The 21816-nt window shown below is 42.9% G+C and overlaps 1 protein-coding gene across 5 annotated transcripts in view; it reads left to right on the top strand.

The window, feature by feature from the left end:
- The window catches only part of LOC123999110 (nipped-B-like protein B), a 72849-nt gene that overhangs the window by 34034 nt on the left and 16999 nt on the right, over positions 1-21816 (top strand). For 2 of the 5 annotated variants that reach the window (XM_046304523.1, XM_046304527.1), the window contains exons 5-21: positions 7211-7322; positions 7447-7601; positions 7821-7910; positions 8302-8447; positions 10000-10090; positions 10252-10779; positions 10921-12207; positions 12628-12756; positions 12921-13070; positions 17770-17841; positions 17936-18025; positions 18236-18336; positions 18417-18503; positions 18617-18848; positions 19195-19346; positions 19439-19519; positions 21355-21455. In XM_046304523.1, the coding sequence (XP_046160479.1) occupies positions 7211-7322; positions 7447-7601; positions 7821-7910; positions 8302-8447; positions 10000-10090; positions 10252-10779; positions 10921-12207; positions 12628-12756; positions 12921-13070; positions 17770-17841; positions 17936-18025; positions 18236-18336; positions 18417-18503; positions 18617-18848; positions 19195-19346; positions 19439-19519; positions 21355-21455 (3604 nt within the window). The remainder of the gene's footprint in view (positions 1-7210; positions 7323-7446; positions 7602-7820; positions 7911-8301; positions 8448-9999; positions 10091-10251; positions 10780-10920; positions 12208-12627; positions 12757-12920; positions 13071-17769; positions 17842-17935; positions 18026-18235; positions 18337-18416; positions 18504-18616; positions 18849-19194; positions 19347-19438; positions 19520-21354; positions 21456-21816) is intronic. The other 3 variants (XM_046304524.1, XM_046304526.1, XM_046304525.1) reach the window with 3 other exon arrangements.

Below are 21816 nucleotides of genomic sequence, written 5' to 3'. Positions count from 1 at the left end.
ATTATGGCTAATTACATTGCAATCCATGAGGAGACTGCTTGGCAGGCTTGACCACCTGTTACCCGAGTGCAGCAAGGAGCCAAGGTAAGGTGCTTGATAGCATTACACTTATAAAAAACAATCCATCTTAACATAATCACTAGTTTACTACACATGGTTGATGGTATTACTAGTTTAACTAGCTTGTCCTGCATTGCATATCCGCTACAAGACCATGGTGCTTGCCTACGGAGCTGTGAGGGGAACGGCACCTCAGTACCTCCAGGCTCTGATCAGGCCCTACACCCAAACAAGGGCACTGCGTTCATCCACCTCTGGCCTGCTCGCCTCCCTACCACTGAGGAAGTACAGCTCCCGCTCAGCCCAGTCAAAACTGTTCGCTGCCCTGGCCCCCAATGGTGGAACAAACACCCTCACGACGCCAGGACAGCGGAGTCAATCACCACCTTCCGGAGACACCTGAAACCCCACCTCTTTAAGGAATACCTAGGATAGGATAAGTAATCCCTCTCACCCCCCCCCTTAAGTTTTAGATGCACTATTGTAAAGTGACTGTTCCACTGGATGTCATAGGGTGAATGCACCAATTTGTAAGTCGCTCTGGATAAGAGCGTCTGCTAAATGACTTAAATGTAATGTAAATGCATATAATCAATGCGGGGCCTTTTAATTTATCATCGAATCACAGCCTACTTCGCCAAACGGGTGATGCATTAACAAAAGCGCATTCTTGTCAGGGGAAATGCAGCAGTTTTGGCCATCTGGCTCGTTGCTAACTGTGTGACGACCATTTCTTCCTAACAAAGACCGTAATTAATTTGCCAGAATTGTACATAATTATGACATAACATTGAAGGTTATATGAAATACAAATGGTATAGAGAGAAATAGTCCTATAATTCCTATAGTAACTACAACCTAAAACTTCTTAACTGGGAATATTGAAGAATCATGTTAAAAGCAACCATCAGCTTTCATATGTTCTCATGTTCTGAGCAAGGAACTTAAACATTAGTTTTTTTTACATGGCAATTATTGCGCTTTTACTTTCTTCTCCAACTGCATTTTTTAAACCAAAGTGAACATGTTTCATTATTTGAGACTAAATGTATTTTATTTATCAGTTATATTAAGTTAAAATAAAAGTGTTCATTCAGTATTGTTGTAATTGTCATTATTACAAATATGTATATAAAAATCGACTGATTAATTGGTATCGTCTTTTTTTGTCCTCCAATAATCGGTATCGGCGTTGAAAAATCATAATCGGTCGACCTCTAGTAGGGATAGCCAGGTGGAAAGCATTGGCTAGCCATAGAAAAATGCTTATTGAAATGATCAATTATTGTGGATTTATCGGGGGTGACAGTGTTTCCTAGCCACAGTGCAGTGGGCAGCTGGGAGGAGGAGCTCTTATTCTCCATGGACTTTACGGTGTCCCAAAACCTTTTAGAATTGATGCTCCAGGATGCTATTTCTTTTCTGTTTGAAAAAGCCATCCTTAGCTTTCCTAACTGACTGTGTATATTGGCTGCCGACTTCCCTGAAAAGTTGCACATCGCGGGGGCTATTCAATGCTAATGTAGTACACCACAGGATGTTTTTGTGCTGGTCAAGGGCAGTCAAGTCTGGAGTGAACCAAGGGCTATATCTGTTCTTAGATCTACATTTTTTGAATGGGGCATGCTTATTTAAGATGGTGAGGAAAGCACTTTTAAAGAACAACCAGGCATCCTTTACTGACGGGATGAGGTCAGTATCCTTCCAGGATAGGTGTAGTGTTTGTAACGCAAGATGGAGGAGACCCTGTCTCACGTCAGATCACATTTTTTGTGGGAGATTGCGAAATATGACATTTTCATTCAAGACAGGATAAATATGTTGTTTCAGGTGATAATAACACAGAGTGGACTAGATTTTATTTTTGCCACAATACATTAAGTCGAAAGAGTAGACTACTAGTTTTTCTGACTAGATTACTTATCTACAGCCTTCCCTCAAAGTCCCTCCCACAGTGATTGATTGTCAGATCTGAAACCCTATCGACTCTGTGACTCACAAACATCCTGCTCAGCCCCTGACAATCCCACCAACAGTGATTGATTGACAGGCCAAAGTGTTAAAGGGATAATTCACCCAAATTATCCAGCTTGGAATTCCCTGGATGGCTACTTTTTCGATTTGGATGGCTACTCCATGTACTTATGGAAAAACACTGTGCCGGTAGGGATCTACTCTGTACTGTACTGTGCTGAGATTGGGATACAGAGCCAGACTGAATCCTCTGAAGGTGTTAAAGCTTCTTGGCAGCTTCTTGGTTTGTCATCCACAGTCATGCATATTAGTTTTATAACCTCTGTTCTTGAGCTTCTGTTGCATTCATCATCATCGGGATCATTTAAATAGCTTATCACTGTCTCTCTCATGATCTGTTTTTTTTAACGGTTATTTTTATGTACAGTGCCTTGCGAAAGTATTCGGCCCTCTTGAACTTTGCGACCTTTTGCCACATTTCAGGCTTCAAACATAAAGATATAAAACTGTATTTTTTTGTGAAGAATCAACAACAAGTGGGACACAATCATGAAGTGGAACGACATTTATTGGATATTTAAAACTTTTTTAACAAATCAAAAACGGAAAAATTGGGCGTGCAAAATTATTCAGATAAACCACTCAGATAATTGAGTGAGGATCAGAAAGGATCGCATGCAGTGTCGCTGCTGGAATAACCTGTTAGTCGGGATGTAATGTATTTAGACACAGTTGGAGGCAGAAGTTTACATTCACTTAGGTTGGAGTCATTAAAACAAGTTTTTTTTTTACCATTCCATACATTTCGTATTAACCTCTTGCGACGAGCAATCCGGGATCGTAATCATAGCCTCAAACGAATTAGCATAACGCAGCGGACATAAATACCCCTAGAAACTTTTCCTATTCATGAAAATCGCAAATGAAATTAATTAAATATATTCAAACACAAGCTTAGCCTTTTGTTAACAACACTGTCATCTCAGATTTTCAAAATATGCGTTACAGCCAACGCTAGACAAGCATTTGTGTAAGTTTATAATGGCATAATGCTATGCTAGGCTCTGCTGGCAGCAGGCAACATTTTCACGAAAATAAGAAAGGCAACCAAATTAAATAATTTACCTTTGAAGAACTTCAGATGCTTTCACTCAGGAGACTCCCAGTTAGATAGAAAATGTTCCTTTTTTTCCAAAAATATTGTTTTTGTAGGCGAAATAGCTCCCGTTTGTTCATCATGCTTGGCTGAGAAATCGACCGGAAAATGCTACCTCTACAACGCCGAAATGTTTTCAAAATTTGCTCCATAATATCGACAGAAACACGGCAAACGTTGTTTAGTATCCATCCTCAAGGTGTTGTTAACATATATATCCGTCGAGGCAATTGGTTTCTCATAAGAAGCGATTGGAAAAATGGCTACCTCAGTATTTTACGCAAGATTTTCTGCGGGAGACACCATGTGACCACTTGCTATATATGGTCCCTTACGGCTATTCTTCAATGGAAATGTGTAAAAAGACGTCACAATGCTGTAGACACCTTGGGGAATACGTGGAAAACGTAAGCTCATTCGTAGCTCATTCAAAGCCATATAAGGAATCATTGGCATGAGGCAGTTTCAAAAAATGCGGCACTTCCTGGTTGGATTTTTATCTGGGTTTCGCCTGTAACATCAGTTCTGTTGCACTCACAGACAATATCTTTGCAGTTTTGGAAACGTCAGAGTGTTGTCTATCCAAAGCTGTCAATTATATGCATAGTCGAGCATCTTTTCGTGACAAAATATCTTGTTTAAAACAGGAACATTTTCATCCAAAATGTTTAATAGCGCCCCCTAATGCTTAACTGGTTTTAACAAACTATAGTTTTGGCAAGTGGGTTAGGACATTTACTTTGTGCATGACACAAGCAATTTTTCCAACAATTGTTTACAGACAGATTATTTCACTTATAATTCACTGTATCACAATTCCAGTGGGTCAGAAGTTTACACACACTAAGTTGGCTGTGCCTTTAAACAACTTGGAAAATTCCACAAAACGATGTTATGGCTTTAGAAGCTTCTGATAGGCTAATTGACATAATTTGAGTCAGTTGGAGGTGTACCTGTGCATGTATTTCAAGGTCTACCTTCAAACTCAGTGCCTCTTTGCTTGACATCATGGGAAAATCAAAATAAATCAGCCAAGACCTCAGAGAAGGTACCATGTTCATCTGTACAACCAATAGTATGCAAGTATAAACACCCTTGGACCACACAGCCATCATACCACTCCGGAAGGAGACGCATTCTGTTTTCTAGAGATGAACACAATTTCGTGCAAAAAGTGCAAATCAATCCCAGAACATCAGCAAAGGAACTTGTGAAGATGCTGGAGGAAACCGGTACAAAAGTCTCTATATCCATAGTAAAACGAGTCCTGTATCGACAGAACCTGAAAGGCCTCTCAGCAAGGAAGAAGCCGCTGCTCCAAAACCACCATTAAAAAAGCCAGACTACAGTTTGCAACTGCACATGGGGACAAAGATCATACTTTTTGGAGAAATGTCCTCTGGTCTGATGAAACAAAAATAGAACAGTTTGGCCATAATGACCATCGTTATGTTTGGAGGAAAGGGGGAGGCTTGTAGGCCGAAGAACACCATCCCAACCGTGAAGCACGGGGGTGGCAGCATCATGTTGTGGGGTTGCTTTGCTGCAGGAGGGACTGGTGCACTTCACAAAATAGATGGCGTCATGAGGAGGAAAATGATGTAGATATATTGAAGCAACATCACAAGACATCAGTCAGGAAGTTAAAGCTTGGTCGCAAATGTGTCTTTCAAATGGACAATGACCCCAAGCATACTTCCAAAGTTGTGGCAAAATGGCTTAAGGACAACAAAGTCAAGGTATTGGAGTGGCCATCACAAAGCCCTGACCTTAATCATATAGAAAAAATGTATGGGCAGAACTGAAAAAGCGTGTGCGAGCAAGGTAGCCTAGAAACCTGACTCAGTTACACCAGCTCTGTCAGGAGGAATGGTCCAAAATTCACCCAACTTATTGTGGAAGGCTACCCGAAACACTTGACCCAAGTTAAACAATTTAAAGACAATGCTATCAAATACTAATTGAGTGTATGTAAACTTCTGACCCACTGGGAATGTGATGAAAGAAATCAAATCTGAAAGAAATAATTCTCTCTACTACTATTCTGACATTTCACATTCTTAAAATAAAGTGGTGATCCTAACTGACCTAAGACAGGGAATTTGTACTGGGATTAAATGTCAGGAATTGTGAAAAACTTGAGTTTAAATGTATTTGGCTAAGGTATATGTAAACTTCCGACTTCAACTGTACCTATCAAATCGTCTTGAAAAGGAAATATGTACATCCCTACCTAATAGTTTTGAGTGAGGTCTTCTATCTCCCACTCATATAAATAGGACACCCCTCTGTCTTGTTCTTGAGGTTTCCTCAGTGCAATTCCATGCTAGCGGAGTGACGCTGATAGTCAGATTTTTCGCTTTAAAATGTATGTCAAACAAAAACCAATGATGCAAAGTTAAACTATACTACTCTAAGCACAAGGGCTGGGGTTGGGCGATATGGCCAAAATATATCACAATATTTGTCAAATTCTAAGGTATTTTATGTTTAAAAAATATATATATATAAATTATAAATATGCTTCATGAGTAGTACATGACCATAGGGAGGATTATTAAAAATATATATTAAGTGGTTTTCATTTTTTTCAATGTTTTTTTTCTTTATCAGAATAACAATTCTTCTCTATAACTAGGTTTCCATCCAATTTGCCATAGATTTCTATGTGAATATTCTAAAATCTGCATAAAACAATATGCACATTTTCTGCGCATGATGACGTAGTGCACATAAAAAATTACGTGAGGTTAAATTCACATGTGCCGAATGGAAAAATACAAGTTAAAAGGGTTTCCATTGGATTTTCAACTCGACTAATGGTTTTGTCACAAACTGTTGCATTATATAGCAAACATGCTCACTCTGGTCTTGGCACATGCACTCTAGCCAACTTGGCACAAGTTGGGCTACCTGCATTATGAGATTATTATGGATAAGAGCAATAACTTTTGTATTTGTCAAACGGCAGCCGATCATCATCGTGTCACCAGAATAAGATATTTATTGGAAGGGAGCATCAAGCTCATGTGCACTTTCACCACCCTGTGAAGTTCATCAAAACTTATTCCATCTGTAGCCTAATAAACTGCGTGATTTACCGAGTTGTAGTGGAAGGACCAAGTTTACTTCGATATTATGGTTATTATATGAATATTTTCTGCAGAAAGGCGTTTCCACCATTTTTTTTCGCATTATTAATTTTACAGACACGAAAAAAAACCACCATGTCGAACAAAGTAATTGTCTGTCGGCATTTATAAAATTGTATCGGCATATCCTGTTTCCATCAGCCCAGTCATGACTTTTTTCATGTGTCAGGTAATTCATCCACATGAAGTGGTTGGATGGAAACCTGGTTTATGACCATTTATTTTCAATGCATTTAATGGCAGTTCTTACTTTCGCCACAAGTAGCACTGTGCAGATTTCAGGGTTCTTTTAGCACCCACATTGCCTCACAGGCAAGTTTCACAGCAAAAAATATGTGCACTATTTTGGCTCCTGCACTGCCCCACAAACATGATTCATGGCAAAAAAAGTACCTAATATGCGCTCCAGAAGCTCTTGCTGGGAAGTTAACAGTTCTCCGCTGTTAGCAGTCTCTTACTGGCGGAAAGAACGGATGATTGCCATCAGTGTTCGAGTTTCATCACTCAATTATTACATTTAGCAAACCAAACGTTGAAATACCGTTATGTAAGGTAAAATAAAAATCCAAACCGGTCCGTGCATCAAATATAGTTTACCACCCGGCCCCAACAAGAACTACTTTTAACAATTTCCACAAACATTTACTCGAACAGTGCAAATGCAAAGTTTGGTAACATAATGACAGTTTATGCTGGACTCCCATGGAGTGTTTAATTTTGCAATAATTGTTTTTTATTTGACATACATTTTGTGTGAAGAATCTGTGTCTGTGTCCCTCTGTTACCGTGGAATTGCCCCTCAGTATTGGTGCTGTGCACTGGTCTTCTCTACTCCTCTTTAACCACATCTCTTATTTTCATCTGATAGATATAATGCAGCAGCCAATGATGCCGCAGTACAAGATGTCCCAGAATTCCATGCATGGGAGTCCGGCGTCGACAAACTACCAGCAAACCACTATCTCACACAGCCCTTCTAGGTATGACAATAAATTGCTTGTTCAATTTTCTGTAATCTTACAGTGAGTCCTCTGCTAGTTTATTCAATACTTCTCTCAGATTCCCTTGGAATTGACATGTTCTTCTCATCCTCTTTCTCTACAGTCGCTTTGCCCCTCCACAGATGGGGTCGGATGCCAGGTTCACGCCCCAGCAGAACAGCCCTGTGCCCAGCCCCTATGCCCCCCAAAGCCCTGCTGCTTACATGCAGCAGTACCCTCACCCACCTAGCTACTCTCAGCACCAACAGATCCAGCAAGGTGGGGCTGCACTTCTGCTTTTGTTTCGGAGCATAATGCATGATGGGGAACCTACCAACTAACTATTATGCATGTCATTATGTTGATTGTTTGCTGAAGACCCTGTAGTGCTCCATGCATTATAAACCAACACAGTTTACCCTGGTGTGTTGTGTTGGTGTTCTGTGGGCGATGAGCTTCATTCTTCCCCTCTCCTTTCACTTGCACCCTCATATTCAGGAAGCCCCCAGAGGCCTGTGCAGCCCTGCCTTGAGGTGCAAACCCAGCCGCAGGCCTCCCCCCACCAGAACCCCTCCACCCCAACCTTAGGTATGGGAAAACCCTGGGGACATCATATCAAACATCCACAGTCGGGCCCCATCACCTCCAAGCTGTGACCCATCGGCTTGTGTCTCTGTGACGCATTATTTGCATCACAAAATATCCGTGCTCTGTCTATCCAATTGCAAACTGTATTTATAACAATAGAGGATGGAGTGTTGGTTAGCAATGTACACTTGCTCGCTGCAAGATTCCTGTAGATAGGCATAATTTTTCAGGTCTCCATTCTTTGGTGTTGTTATATTTCTTGTTTATCTGCATTCATTCTACCTGTTGAATAAGATGATTAACAGTGTTTAGTATGGGTTTTGCGTAGCTGCAAGGTAATTGAATGAAGGTTGATTGATTGTATCTGGGATTTATTTTGGTGTTTGTTCAGTTGCCAGCCCCATGGTTCCTGGCGGCATGCGGAACATCCACGACAACAAGGTCTCCGGGCAAATTTCAAGCAACTCAGCCAATCACAATGCCAGACATGGCTCCAACGAAGACTACATGAACATAGTCCACAGATTAGGGAATGAGGTAAACATGAGAAATGATTCATACCAAGATGAAACTACTGAGCAAAGATACCATTTTTACATTAAATACAATTTCTTCTCTTGGATCCTCATTGTTGGTACACTGCCTGAATGATTTTGTTGTGTGGAGTTGTATCCACCCTTGCTGCTTTAGCTATATACAGTACCAGTCAAAAGTTTGGACTTATATACTTCTTCAAGGGTTTTTCTTTATTTGTACTATTTTCGACATTGTAGAATAATAGTGAAGACATCAAAACTATGAAATAACACATATGGCATCATGTTGTAGCCAAAAAAGTGTGAAACAAATCAAAATATATTTTATATTTGAGATTCTTCAAAGTAGCCACCCTTTGCCTTGATGACAGCTTTGCAAACTCTTGGCATTCTCTCAACCAGCTTCATGAGGAATGCTTTTCCAGTAGTCTTGAAGGAGTTCTCACATATGCTGAGCACTTGTTGGCTGCTTTTCCTTCACTCTGTGGTCCAACCCAAACCATCTCCATCGGGTTGAGGCCGGGTGATTGTGGAGGCCAGGTCATCTGATGCAGCACTCCATCACGCTCCTTCTTGGTCAAATAGCCCTTAAACAGCCATGCTTCACAGTGGGAACCACCCATGTGGAGACCATCCGTTCACCTACTCTGCGTATCACGAAGACACGGCGGTTAGAACCAAAAATCTTGAATTTGGACTCATCAGACCAAAGGACAGATTTCCACCGGTCTCATGTCCATTGCTCGTGTTTCTTGGCCCAAGCAAGTCTCTTATTATTGGTGTCCTTTAGTAGCGTTTTTTTTTCTTTCAGCAATTCGACCATGAAGGCCTGATTCACGCAGTCTCCTCTGAACAGTTGATGTTGATGTGTCTGTTACTTGAAATCTGTGAAGCATTTCACAATCTGAGGTGCAGTTAACTAATGAACTTGTCCTCTGCAGCAGAGGTAACTCTGGGTCTTCCATTCCTGTGGCGGTCCTCATGCGAGACAGTTTCATCATAGCGCCGGATGGTTTTTGCGACGGCACTTGAAGAAACTTTCAAAGTTCTTGAAATGTTCTGCATTGACTGATCTTCATGTCTTAAAGTAATGATGTACTGTCATTTCTCTATGCTTATTTGAGCTGTTCTTTCCATAATATGGACTTTGATCTTTTACCAAATAGGGCTATATTCTGTATACCACCCCTACCTTGTCACAACGCAACTGATTGGCTCAAACGCATTAAGAAGGAAAGAAATTCCACAAATTAACAAGGCACACCTGTCTATTGAAATGCATTCCAGGTGACTACCTCATGAAGCTGGTTGAGATAATGCCAGGAATGTGCAAAGCTGTCAAGGCGAAGGGTGGCTACTAAAGAATTTCAAATATAAAATATATAACACTTTTTTGGTTACTACTTGATTCCACATGTGTTATTTCATAGTTTTGATGTTTTCACCATTATTCTACGGTGTTGAATATATTCAAAATAAAGAAAAACTCTTGAATGAGTAGGTGTGTCCAAACATTTGACTGGTAATAAATATCTGATTCATATTTTTCCAAGGAGAGTGATCCTTCCATGAGAAATGCCTCCTTCCCACTCCGTTCGCCCCAGTCTGTTTGTTCCCCTGCTGACAGCGAAGGGAACCCAAAAGGTATACCAACCGAGACCGCTAATATGCATCATCATACTGTGGTCTGGAAATCATGAGTCAATCTACATATTCTATGTCAAGTGTTCATGCCTGAATCGATCAGTGTTCATATTTGTAAAAAATCACACACAATTTATTTGTATTTATTGTTTTGGTTTCAGCAGGATTACGACCTAGCCTCATCCTTCACTCCCCAAACCCTTACGCTTCCCCCCGTGACAGCGCTCCCGACCTCCTCCTGGACTCTCCTGACTGCAAGAAGAAGCAGAAGAAGCTAACTAAAGAGGAGAAGGAGCAGTTGGATAAAGCTGCTATGTACGATATTGTCAGCTCTCCCTCTAAAGACTCTACCAAGCTGACCCTCAAACTGTCCCGGGTGAAGTCCACTGAGATGGACACGTCCGGAGAGCTCCTACCTGGGGCAGAGGACCAGGACACTGACCTGGCCTACAACAGCCTGCAGTTCTCCCGGACGCAGCAGGACCTTGCCCACAGGTTAGCCCCGGGCCAGGGGGAGCAGTCAGGCTACCAGCAGGTCCCTGTGCTCCAGAACACTAAGCAGGCTGGAGGGGTGATCAGTGGAGCTGTTTACGACGATGCTGAGATGGACGCGCTCGCTGAGATCGAGAGGATAGAACGGGAGACGCTCATAGAAAGGGAGCGTTGCTCCAAAGAGGTTCAGGATAAAGGTGAGTTTACATTCAATGTTGCACTTAAAAATCTATCCTAAAAAATATTTTTTAGTGTGCTGAGAAATAGGAGAAATAACTTGCTGATAAAAATAAGTAATATGTCAGGATATTTTCTGAGCAATGGTTTCCTCACTGCAGACAAGCCACTGAAGAAGCGGAAGCAGGACTCGTATCCCCAAGAGCCTGGAGCTGGTGGTACAGCGGGGGTAACCCAACCTGGCGTGGGAGGGGGCAATGCTGGCAGCAAGCTGGCACCCCAGGAGGCTAGTGCTGCCAGTAATGGTGCGAGCCGGCCTGCCCTAATGGTCAGCATCGACCTGCAGCAAGCAGGTAGAGCTGACGGGCAGCCAGATGTAAACATAGGCACCCACACCCCTGCCCTGAGGAGCTGGCCTGAGGAACGCCTGTGTCCTGGGGACGGCCCCGACTCCACTGGAGTCCTGCGGCTAAACTCCAAGACAGAAGGAGACACACTACAGACTGCAGACGTCCGGCCAGAGGTCATCAAGCAGCGTGCCGACACCCCCAAGAAGCTGGGGCCCGACGTCCGACCGGAGACCCCCAAACACAAGCACGAAAACAGACGAGACTCGTCCAAACATCGACACGATGGCAAACCTGACAATAGCAAGGCCCGCCCTGACGCTAGGATGCCTGACAAGCCACGACAACGGCACGAGGGTCGCTCAGACTCTGGTCACAGGGAGGACAGGTCCCGGGACAGTGACCCATCCCGCATCCGCAGGCCAGAGACCCCCAGCAAGTCTAGCAGAGGGGAACATGACTCCAAACATGGACGGGACAGAGACAGGGAGCGGGGGGATAAGGACAGGGAGAGGAAACACAGGACAGAGGCAGGGGATCCACGGGACCGACGATCTCCAGAGCAGCGCTCCAGGCCAGAGAGCCCGCGAGTTAAGCAGGAAGGGCGAGGGGGGGTGGACCACAGTGGGCGCCAGAGGACTGACCGGCCAGGCCCCAACCTCAAATCCCCCAATAAAGAGGAGAGGAGGAGCGGGGAGGAGAGGAGGAGTGGGGACGGCAGCAGGAACCGACAGGACTCTAAGCAACAACCTGCTGAAAACAAGCAGGAGTTCCCTGCTTACCTGCTGGGGGGCGTAAAGTCTGGAGGCTTTAAGAACTTTGTGATTCCCAAAGTGAAGCGGGATAAGGATGGGCATGTGTTGGCAGCTGAGATGAGGAAGCCTGGTCTGGGTTCAGTAGTGGAGGGCTGGAAGGAGCCCCGGGTCAAGCTGGAGCGACTGGGGCTGGTAGAGAAGATGAAGACAGCAGCCAAACCGGTTGTGGTGCTGCAGAAACTCAGCATCGATGAGGTGCAGAAAATCATCAGGGAGAGGAAAGATAGAAGCGCACGCAGCTCCAAGTCCTCCAAGAGCAGACCCTCTCATTGGATCTCTGAGAAAGGTAAGAGGAGACATCCTGATGTCTGCATGACAGACTGGGTCAGCTTGTTGTTTGGGTGAACTTAAGGTTTAGCTATGGTAACCTGTGTTGACATATGTTTTTGACTTATTGATTTGAGAACTTTGAGAGTTCTAATTACTTTGCACATTGATCCACTAGCAGCACAGAATAACGTTCTGTATTTTACTCTCCTTGAAAGGATTCCGATTTATTGCGGGGTTTATTTGAAATGGTTATGAGGCCTTGCTAATGATCCTGAATAGAAGACACTATCTGTTTTAGTTGTGGCACAAATGTGTCATTGTTAGTGTGATTAGCCCTTTCGTACAAGGGCTAATAGATGACTGGGTGACCTCGCTCTGTGAGGTCTTGATGAATCAGTGTTGAAAGAACTGCCTCTTCATCTGATTGCTGAGATAGAGTCCACCATGCCACTGTGTGAGAGGGTGAAGATGAACAAACGCAAGCGCAGCACCATCAAGGAGAAGCCCAAGTACGCCGAGGTCAACTCCGATGATGACGATGACGACGACGACTCTGTGACGGAGTGTAAGTACCAAACATATAGCTTTTTTTTTGCACAGTCATATCCAAAACGGTGTTCATTCCAATCACAGTAGTTGGGGGCGGGCTAATGGTTGATAACAAACCCCTGGTGTTTATGATCAAAGCTTCATCCTTTAACTTGTTGCTCCTTCTCTTTCTTCCTGCAGCTACGCGGAAGCGTCACAAGAAGGAGCGGGAAAAGACATGGGAGCCTGATGAGAGGAGAGGCTCAGGGCGCAGGGGGTCCGGCAGCCGCCACCGTGAACGCAGCCCAGAGGATTCATACGATGAGTCCCCACCGCCCAGCATGAGTGACCGTAAGTCTGGCACTGTCTTTGACTGACCATCCATCATGAGCATCGATGGTTATCTTTTCCTCTCTCTCTCTCTCTCTCTCTCTCTCTCTCTCTCTCTCTCTCTCTCTCTCTCTCTCTCTCTCTCTCTCTCTCTCTCTCTCTCTCTCTCTCTCTCTCTCTCTCTCTCTCTCTCTCTCTCTCTCTCTCTCTCTCTCTCTCATATATACATATATACAGTGCATTCGGAAAGTATTCAGACCCCTTGACTTTTTCAACATTTTGTTATGTTACAGCCTTATTCTGAAATTGATTAAGTAGTTTTTCCCCCGCTTCAATCTAGACTCAATACCCAATAATGACAAAGCAAAAAAAGGTTTAGACATTCTTGCAAATTTATATAATATATATTTTTTAAAACTGAAATTCACATTTCTGTAAGTAATCAGACCCTTTACTCAGTACTTTGTTGAAACACCTTTGGCAGAGATTACAGCTTCGAGTTTGGCACACTTGTATTTTGGGAGTTTTTCCGATTCTTCTCTGCAGATCCTCTCGCTTTGTCAGGTTGGCTGTGTGCTTAGGGCCGATGTCCCATTGGAAGGGGAACCTTCGCCCCCAGTCTGATGTCCTGAGCGCTCTGGAGCAGGTTCATCAAGGATCCTTCTGTACTTTGCTCCGTTCGTCTTTCCCTCAATCCTGACTGGTCTCTCTGACCCTGCCGCTGAGAAACATCCCCATAGCTGGAATGCTGCCACCACCATGTTTCACCGTAGGAATGGTGCCAGGTTTTCTCCAGACGTGATGCTTGGCATTCAGGCCAAAGAGTTCAATGTTAGTTTCATCAGACCAGAGAATCTTGTTTCTCATGGTCTGATGAGAGTCCTTTAGGTGCCTTTTGGCAAACTCCAAGCTGGCTGTGCCTTTTACTGAGGAGTGGCTTCTATATTGCCACTACCATAAAGGCCTGATTGGTGGAGTGCTGCAGAGATGGTTGTCCTTCTGGAAGATCTTCCACTTCCACAGAGGGAAGTCTTGAGCTCTGTCAGAGTGATCATCGGGTTCTTGGTCCCCTCCCTGACCAAGGCCCTTCTCCCCCGATTGCTCAGTTTGGCCTGGCGACCAGCTCTAATAAGAGTCTTGATGGTTCCAAACTTCTTCCATTTAAGAATGACGGAGGCCACTGTGTTCTTGGGGACCTTCAATGCTGCAGAAATGTTTTGGTCCCTTTCCCCAGATTTGTGCCTTGACACAATCCTGTCTTGGCGCTCTACAGACAATTCATTGGTTCTTGCTCTGACATGCACTGTCAACTGTGGGATCTTATATAGGCTGGTGTGTGCTTTTTTCAAATCATGTCCAATCAATTGAATTTATCGCAGGTGGACTCCAATCAAGTTTTAAAAACAATGAAAACATGATGCACCTGAGTTCAATTTCGAGTTTCATAGCAAAGGATCTGAATACTTATGTAAATAATGTATTTCTGTTTTTTGATTAAAAATACATTTTCCCCAAAAATATCAAAATAATAGCTTTGTCGTTATGGGGTATTGTGTGTAGATTGGTGAGGAAAATATTTTATTTAATCCATTTTAGAATAAGGCTGTAATGTCGCAATACATACATACAGTGCCTTAAATTAAGAAAGTATTCAAATGTATTTGTGTTACAGCCTGAATTTAAAATGGATTGAATTGAGATTGTGTGTCACTGGCCTATACATAATACCCCATCATGTCAAAGTAGGATTCTGTTTTAAGAATATTTTACAAATTCATAAAAATTGGAAAGCTGAAATGTCTTGAGTCAATTATGTATTCAACCCCTTTGTTATTGATGGAATGCCTAAATAAGTTCAGGAGTAAAAATGTTGCTTAACACATCACAATAAGTTGCTTAGGATATAATGGTGTTTAACATGATTTGAATGGCTACCTCATCTCTGTACCCCACACATATATATACAATTATCTGTAAGGTCCCTGTACAGAATAAAAAATATTCCAAAACATGCATCCTGTTTGAAAGAAGGCACAAAAGTAAAGCTGCAAAATGTGGAAAAGAAATTACATTTATGTCCTGAAAACAAAGCGTTATGTTTGTGGCAAATCCAACACAGCTTCACTGAGTATCACTCTTCATATTGTCTAGCATGGTGGTGGCTGCATTATGTTATGGATATGCTTGTCATCACCAAGGACTAGGGAGTTTTTATTTTTGTGATAAAAAGAAACGACATAGAGCACAGGCAAAATCCTAGGAAAACCTGGTTAGGTCAGCTTTCCAACAGACACTGGGAGACAAATGTAACTTTCAGCAGGACAATAACCTAAAACACAAGGCCAAATATCCAATGGTTACTTAGCACGACAACATTGAATGTTCCTGAGTGGCCTAATTACTGTTTTGACTTCAATTGGTTTGAAAATCTATGACAATACTTGAAAATAGCTGTCTAGCAATTATCAACAACCAACTTGACAGAGCTGGAAGAATTTTGAAAATAATAATGTGCTAATCTTGTACAATCCAGGTGTGCAACGCTCTTAGACACTTACCCAGAAAGACTCACTGCTGTAATCACTGCCAAAGGTGCTTCTAACATGCATTGACTCAGGTGTGTGAATACCTACAGTGCCTTGCGAAAGTATTAGGCCCCCTTGAACTTTGCAACCTTTTGCCACATTTCAGGCTTCAAACATAAAGATATAAAACTGTATTTTTTTGTGAAGAATCAACAATAAGTGGGACACAATCATGAAGTGGAACGACATTTATTGGATATTTCAAACTTTTTTAACAAATCAAAAACTGAAAAATTGGGCGTGCAAAATTATTCAGCCCCCTTAAGTTAATACTTTGTAGCGCCACCTTTTGCTGCGCTTGGGGTATGTCTCTATCAGTTTTGCACATCGAGAGACTGAATTTTTTTCCCCATTCCTCCTTGCAAAACAGCTCGAGCTCAGTGAGGTTTTTATTTTTTTATTTTTTTAACCTTTATTTAACCAGGCAAGTCAGTTAAGAACATATTCTTATTTTCAATGACGGCCTGGGAACAGTGGGTAGAACGACAGATTTGTACCTTGTCAGCTCGGGGGTTTGAACTCACAACCTTCCGGTTACTAGTCCAACGCTCTAACCACTAGGCTACGCTGCCGCCCCGGAGAGCATTTGTGAACAGCAGTTTTCAGTTCTTTCCAGAGATTCTCGATTGGATTCAGGTCTGGACTTTGACTTGGCCATTCTAACACCTGGATATGTTTATTTTTGAACCATTCCATTGTAGATTTTGCTTTATGTTTTGGATCATTGTCTTGTTGGAAGACAAATCTCCGTCCCAGTCTCAGGTCTTTTGCAGACTCCATCAGGTTTTCTTCCAGAATGGTCCTGTATTTGGCTCCATCCATCTTCCCATCAATTTTAACCATCTTCCCTGTCCCTGCTGAAGAAAAGCAGGCCCAAACCATGATGCTGCCACCACCATGTTTGACAGTGGGGATGGTGTGTTCAGGGTGATGAGCTGTGTTGCTTTTACGCCAAACATAACATTTTGCATTGTTGCCAAAAAGTTCAATTTTGGTTTCATCTGACCAGAGCACCTTCTTCCACATGTTTGGTGTGTCTCCCAGGTGGCTTGTGGCAAACTTTAAACGACACTTTTTATGGATATCTTTAAGAAATGGCTTTCTTCTTGCCACTCTTCCATAAAGGCCAGATTTATGCAATATACGACTGATTGTTGTCCTATGGACAGAGTGTCCCACCTCAGCTGTAGATCTCTGCAGTTCATCCAGAGTGATCATGGGCCTCTTGGCTGCATCTCTGATCAGTCTTCTCCTTGTATGAGCTGAAAGTTTAGAGGGACGGCCAGGTCTTGGTAGATTTGCAGTGGTCTGATACTCCTTCCATTTCAATATTATCGCTTGCACAGTGCTCCTTGGGATGTTTAAAGCTTGGGAAATCTTTTTGTATCCAAATCCGGCTTTAAACTTCTTCACAACAGTATCTCAGACCTGCCTGGTGTGTTCCTTGTTCTTCATGATGCTCTCTGAGCTTTTAACGGACCTCTGAGACTATCACAGTGCAGGTGCATTTATACGGAGACTTGATTACACACAGGTGGATTGTATTTATCATCATTAGTCATTTAGGACAACATTGGATCATTCAGAGATCCTCACTGAACTTCTGGAGAGAGTTTGCTGCACTGAAAGTAAAGGTGCTGAATAATTTTGCACGCCCAATTTTTCAGTTTTTGATTTGTTAAAAAAGTTTGAAATATCCAATAAATGTCGTTCCACTTCATGATTGTGTCCCACTTGTTGATTCTTCACAAAAAATACAGTTTTATATATTTATGTTTGAAGCCTGAAATGTGGCAAAAGGTCGCAAAGTTCAAGTGGGCCGAATACTTTCGCATGGCACTGTATGTAAATGAGATATTTCTGTATTTCATTTTTTCTCTACATTTGCAAAAAGGTATTTGGTTAGAAAACAATTATATTTAATCCGTTTTGAATTCAGGCTGTAACACAGCAAAATTTGGAATAACTCAAAGGGTATGAATACTTTCGGAAAGCACTAAATGGAACATACACCAGCATGGTATACCTGTGCATTAGATACAGGGTAAAATGCTGAGGATGAGTAGTAGTAATATTTCACTAGATAAGTGTTGCTGTCCAATGTCATTGTCCTAACATGTATCAATCCTGTCTAGTTGCCAGAAAGATGAAGAAGAAGGAGAAACAGAAGAAAAGAAAGGCATACGAGCCCAAGCTGACAGCAGAAGGTAATTTCACTCTAAATTCAGTAATGTCTTTGTTTTATGTCTTTGGTCTCATAAGCGCAGGTTATTCACTTTCTCTGTGTTGTTTACTCAACAGAACTGATGGACTCCTCCACGTTCAAGAGGTTCTCAGCCAGTGTGGACAACATTCTGGAGAGCTTGGAGGACATTGACTTCAATGCCATGGGTATGCATTATTCATTATCTACTTTACATATTTATTTATTTGAAGTTTTCTTCAGAGATTTGAATGACATTTTTTACCAAGAATGGGAAAGATAACATTGTGATTGTTGGATTTCTTTTCAAATGTAATTTGATATCAGCCATAGTAATGCTCAGTTATAAATGACGGTGACAGAACTGCCAACTGTAACTCCACAACTCTCGTCAACAGATGACGATGAGATCCCACAGGAGCTTCTGCTGGGGAAACACCAGCTGAGTGAACTGGCCAGTGAATCTGCTAAGATCAAGGCCATGGGCATCACCTTCAGGGTAAGAAAGGAGAACATTTGATGCAGGTTGATGTCAATCTTTTTGGCATTCTGTTATATTTTTCTCATCTGTCTTCATAGCTTTCATCTGGTAAGTTGGTGAAGGTCCTGAACATCCTGGAGAAAAACATTCAGGACGGGTCCAAACTCTCCACACTGATGAACCATGTAAGTTGTCCCCACATATGGTTTCTCAGACCCAGATTTAGTCTTCTGGCCTAAGATGCATGTTCCATAGAGAGGTTCCACTTGTCTGACTGTCTTCTCTCTCTCTCCAACAGGACGCAGACGCAGAAGACGAGGAGCGACTGTGGCGTGACCTCATCATGGAGCGCGTGACAAAGTCAGCTGACGCCTGTCTGACTGCCCTCAACATCATGACGTCGGCCCGCATGCCCAAGGCGGTGTACATCGAGGACGTGATTGAGAGGGTGCTGCAGTACACCAAGTTTCACCTGCAAAACACCCTCTACCCTCAGTATGACCCTGTCTACAGAGTGGACCCTCACGGAGGTCAGCACCCTAACCCCACCTTACTATCAAAAGCATTTGGAACAAACCCATATAACATAATGTGGTGAGAACTGGCTACATAAATGTCCAGTCACAGTCTTCATACACTCTGTTGAACTTTGAGTTTGACGGTGGTTTGTTCAAGACCAGAGCACCCAGAACATTTGAAAGACAGTTCATGTGAAGTATATACACGGTGCGTACATACAAGACAGTGTGGTCCACTCGGAACTACCTGGGCCTGTGTTATGCCTATCCCTGCCATGACTGACTGAGGAAAGGGTCTCTGCTCTGCATTTTTTAGGAACCTTTATTCATTGTCTCTCTTCTCCCCTCTCTCACCCAGGTGGCTTGCTGAGCTCCAGGGCTAAGAGAGCTAAAAGCTCCACACACAAGCAGAGGGTGATCATCATGCTCTACAACAAGGTGTGTGACATCGTCAGCAACATCTCTGAGCTCCTGGAGATACAGCTGTTGACTGACACCACCATCCTGCAGGTGAGACTCTGCTCCTAGTGCTTTCCCTGGGGGTCATGATTTCTGACCTCTGCTTGCTTACCTTATAACTCATCTCTCTCTCCTTCCCTCAGGTCTCCTCCATGGGAATCACACCATTCTTTGTGGAGAGTGTCAGTGAGCTACAGCTGTGTGCCATCAAACTAGTGACTGCGGTAAGAATCCAAACCAGTGTTTCCACAGAGTTCTGCCATTGTTCTATAATATATTCCCTTTTATTGTGCTTCCATTACATACATCCCCTGTATAGCAGTGCCAGGGTTGCTCTTGATGTGGTGCCTCAAACCTGGGTTCCCATGGAGTTCTGGATTTGTTCTAGAATACACTATATTCCCTTTCATTGTGTACAGTCGTGGCCAAAAGTTTTGAGAATGACACAAATATTAATATTCACCAAGTCTGCTGCCTCAGTTTGTATGATGGCAATTTGCATATACTCCAGAATGTTATGAAGAGTGATCAGATGAATTGCAATTAATTGCAAAGTCCCTCTTTGCCATGCAAATGAACTGAATCCCCAAAAAAACATTTCCACTGCATTTCAGCCCTGCCACAAAAAGACGAGCTGACATCATGTCAGTGATTCTCTCGTTAACACAGGTGTGAGTGTTGACGAGGACAAGTCTGGAGATTACTCTGTCATGCTAATTGAGTTTGAATAACAGACTGGAAGCTTCAAAAGGAGGGTGGTGCTTGCAATCATTGTTCTTCCTCTGTCAATCATGGTTATCTGCAAGGAAACACGTGCCGTCATTATTGCTTTGCATAAAAGGGCTTCACAGGCAAGGATATTGCTGCCCATAAGATTGCACCTAAATCAACCATTTATCGGATCATCAAGAACTTCAAGGAGAGCGGTTCAATTGTTGTGAAGAAGGCTTCAGAGCGCCCAAGAAAGTCCAGCAAGCACCAGGACCATCTCCTAAAGTTGATTCAGCTGCGGGATCAGGGCACCACCAGTGCAGAGCTTGCTCAGGAATGGCAGCAGGCAGGTGTGAGTGCATCTGCACTCACAGTGAGGTGAAGACTTTTGGAGGATGGCCTGGTGTCAAGAAAGGCAGCAAAGAAGCCACTTCCCAGGAAAAACATCAGGGACAGACTGATATTCTGCAAAAGGTACAGTGATTGGACTGCTGAGGAATGGGGTAAAGTCATTTTCTCTGATGAATTCCCTTTCCGATTGTTTGGGGCATCCGGAAAAAAGCTTGCCCGGAGAAGACAAGGTGAGCTCTAGCATCAGTCCTGTGTCATGCCAACAGTAAAGCATCCTGAGACCATTCATGTGTGGGGTTGCTTCTCAGCCAAGGGAGTGGGCTCACTCAGAATTTTGCCTAAGAACACAGCCATGAATAAAGAATGGCACCAACACATCCATCGAGAGCAACTTCTCCCAACCATCCTGGAACAGTTTGGTGACGAACAATGCCTTTTTAAGCATGACTGAGCACCTTGCCATAAGGCAAAGTGATAGCGAAGTGGCTCGAGGAACAAAACCTCTATATTTTGGGTCCATGGCCAGGAAACTCCCCAGACCTTAATCCCATTGAGAACTTGTGGTCAATCCTCAAGAGGCGGGTGGACAAACAAAACCCCACAAATTCTGACAAACTCCAAGCATTGATTATGCAAGAATGGGCTGCCATCAGTCAGGATGTGGCCCAGAAGTTAATTGACAGCATGCCAGGGCAGATTTCAAAGGTCTTGGAAAAGAAGGGTCAACACTGCAAATATTGACTCTTTGCACCAACTTCATGTAATTGTCAATAAAAGCCTTTGACACTTGCTTGTAATTATACTTGTAATGATTGTAATTACACTTCAGTATTCCATAGTAACATCTGACAAAAATATCTGAAGACACTGAAGCAGCAAACTTTGTGGAAATTAATATTTGTGTCATTCTCAAAACTTTTGGCCATGACTGTATGTATTATGTATTGCAATGTCAGGGTAACTCTAATGATGAGCCTTTCCTCCGGCACCCCCTCAGGTGTTCTCTCGCTATGAAAAACACAGGCAGCTCATCCTGGAAGAGATCTTCACCTCTCTGGCCAGACTACCCACCAGCAAACGCAGCCTCAGGAACTTCAGGTAACTGCACCGACAGAGAACATGTGCCATGAGAGACCACATAAATCAGGAGTTCTAAAGGAGAATTTCAGAAATGCTAACACTGAACCCAAACCGGCTGCGCGCGTGTGCCATCGTGCGCTATTGTGCATAAATTTATTTTGCCCCCCCACACCAAATGCGATCACGACACGCAGGTTAAAATATCAACAAATGACATTAATTTGGGGACAGGTCGAAAATCATTAATGTATGGCAATTTAGGTAGTTAGCTTGCACTTGCTAGCTAACGTTAATTTGTCCTATTTAGCTAGCTTGCTGTTGCTAGCTAATTTGTCCTGGGATATAAACATTGAAATGTTATTTTACCTGAAATGCACAA

This window comes from Oncorhynchus gorbuscha, linkage group LG16 (genome assembly GCF_021184085.1).
Source record: "Oncorhynchus gorbuscha isolate QuinsamMale2020 ecotype Even-year linkage group LG16, OgorEven_v1.0, whole genome shotgun sequence".
Taxonomy (NCBI): domain Eukaryota; kingdom Metazoa; phylum Chordata; class Actinopteri; order Salmoniformes; family Salmonidae; genus Oncorhynchus; species Oncorhynchus gorbuscha.
Note: the sequence above shows the minus strand (reverse complement) of the source record. Positions and strands in the feature narration are given on the sequence as shown.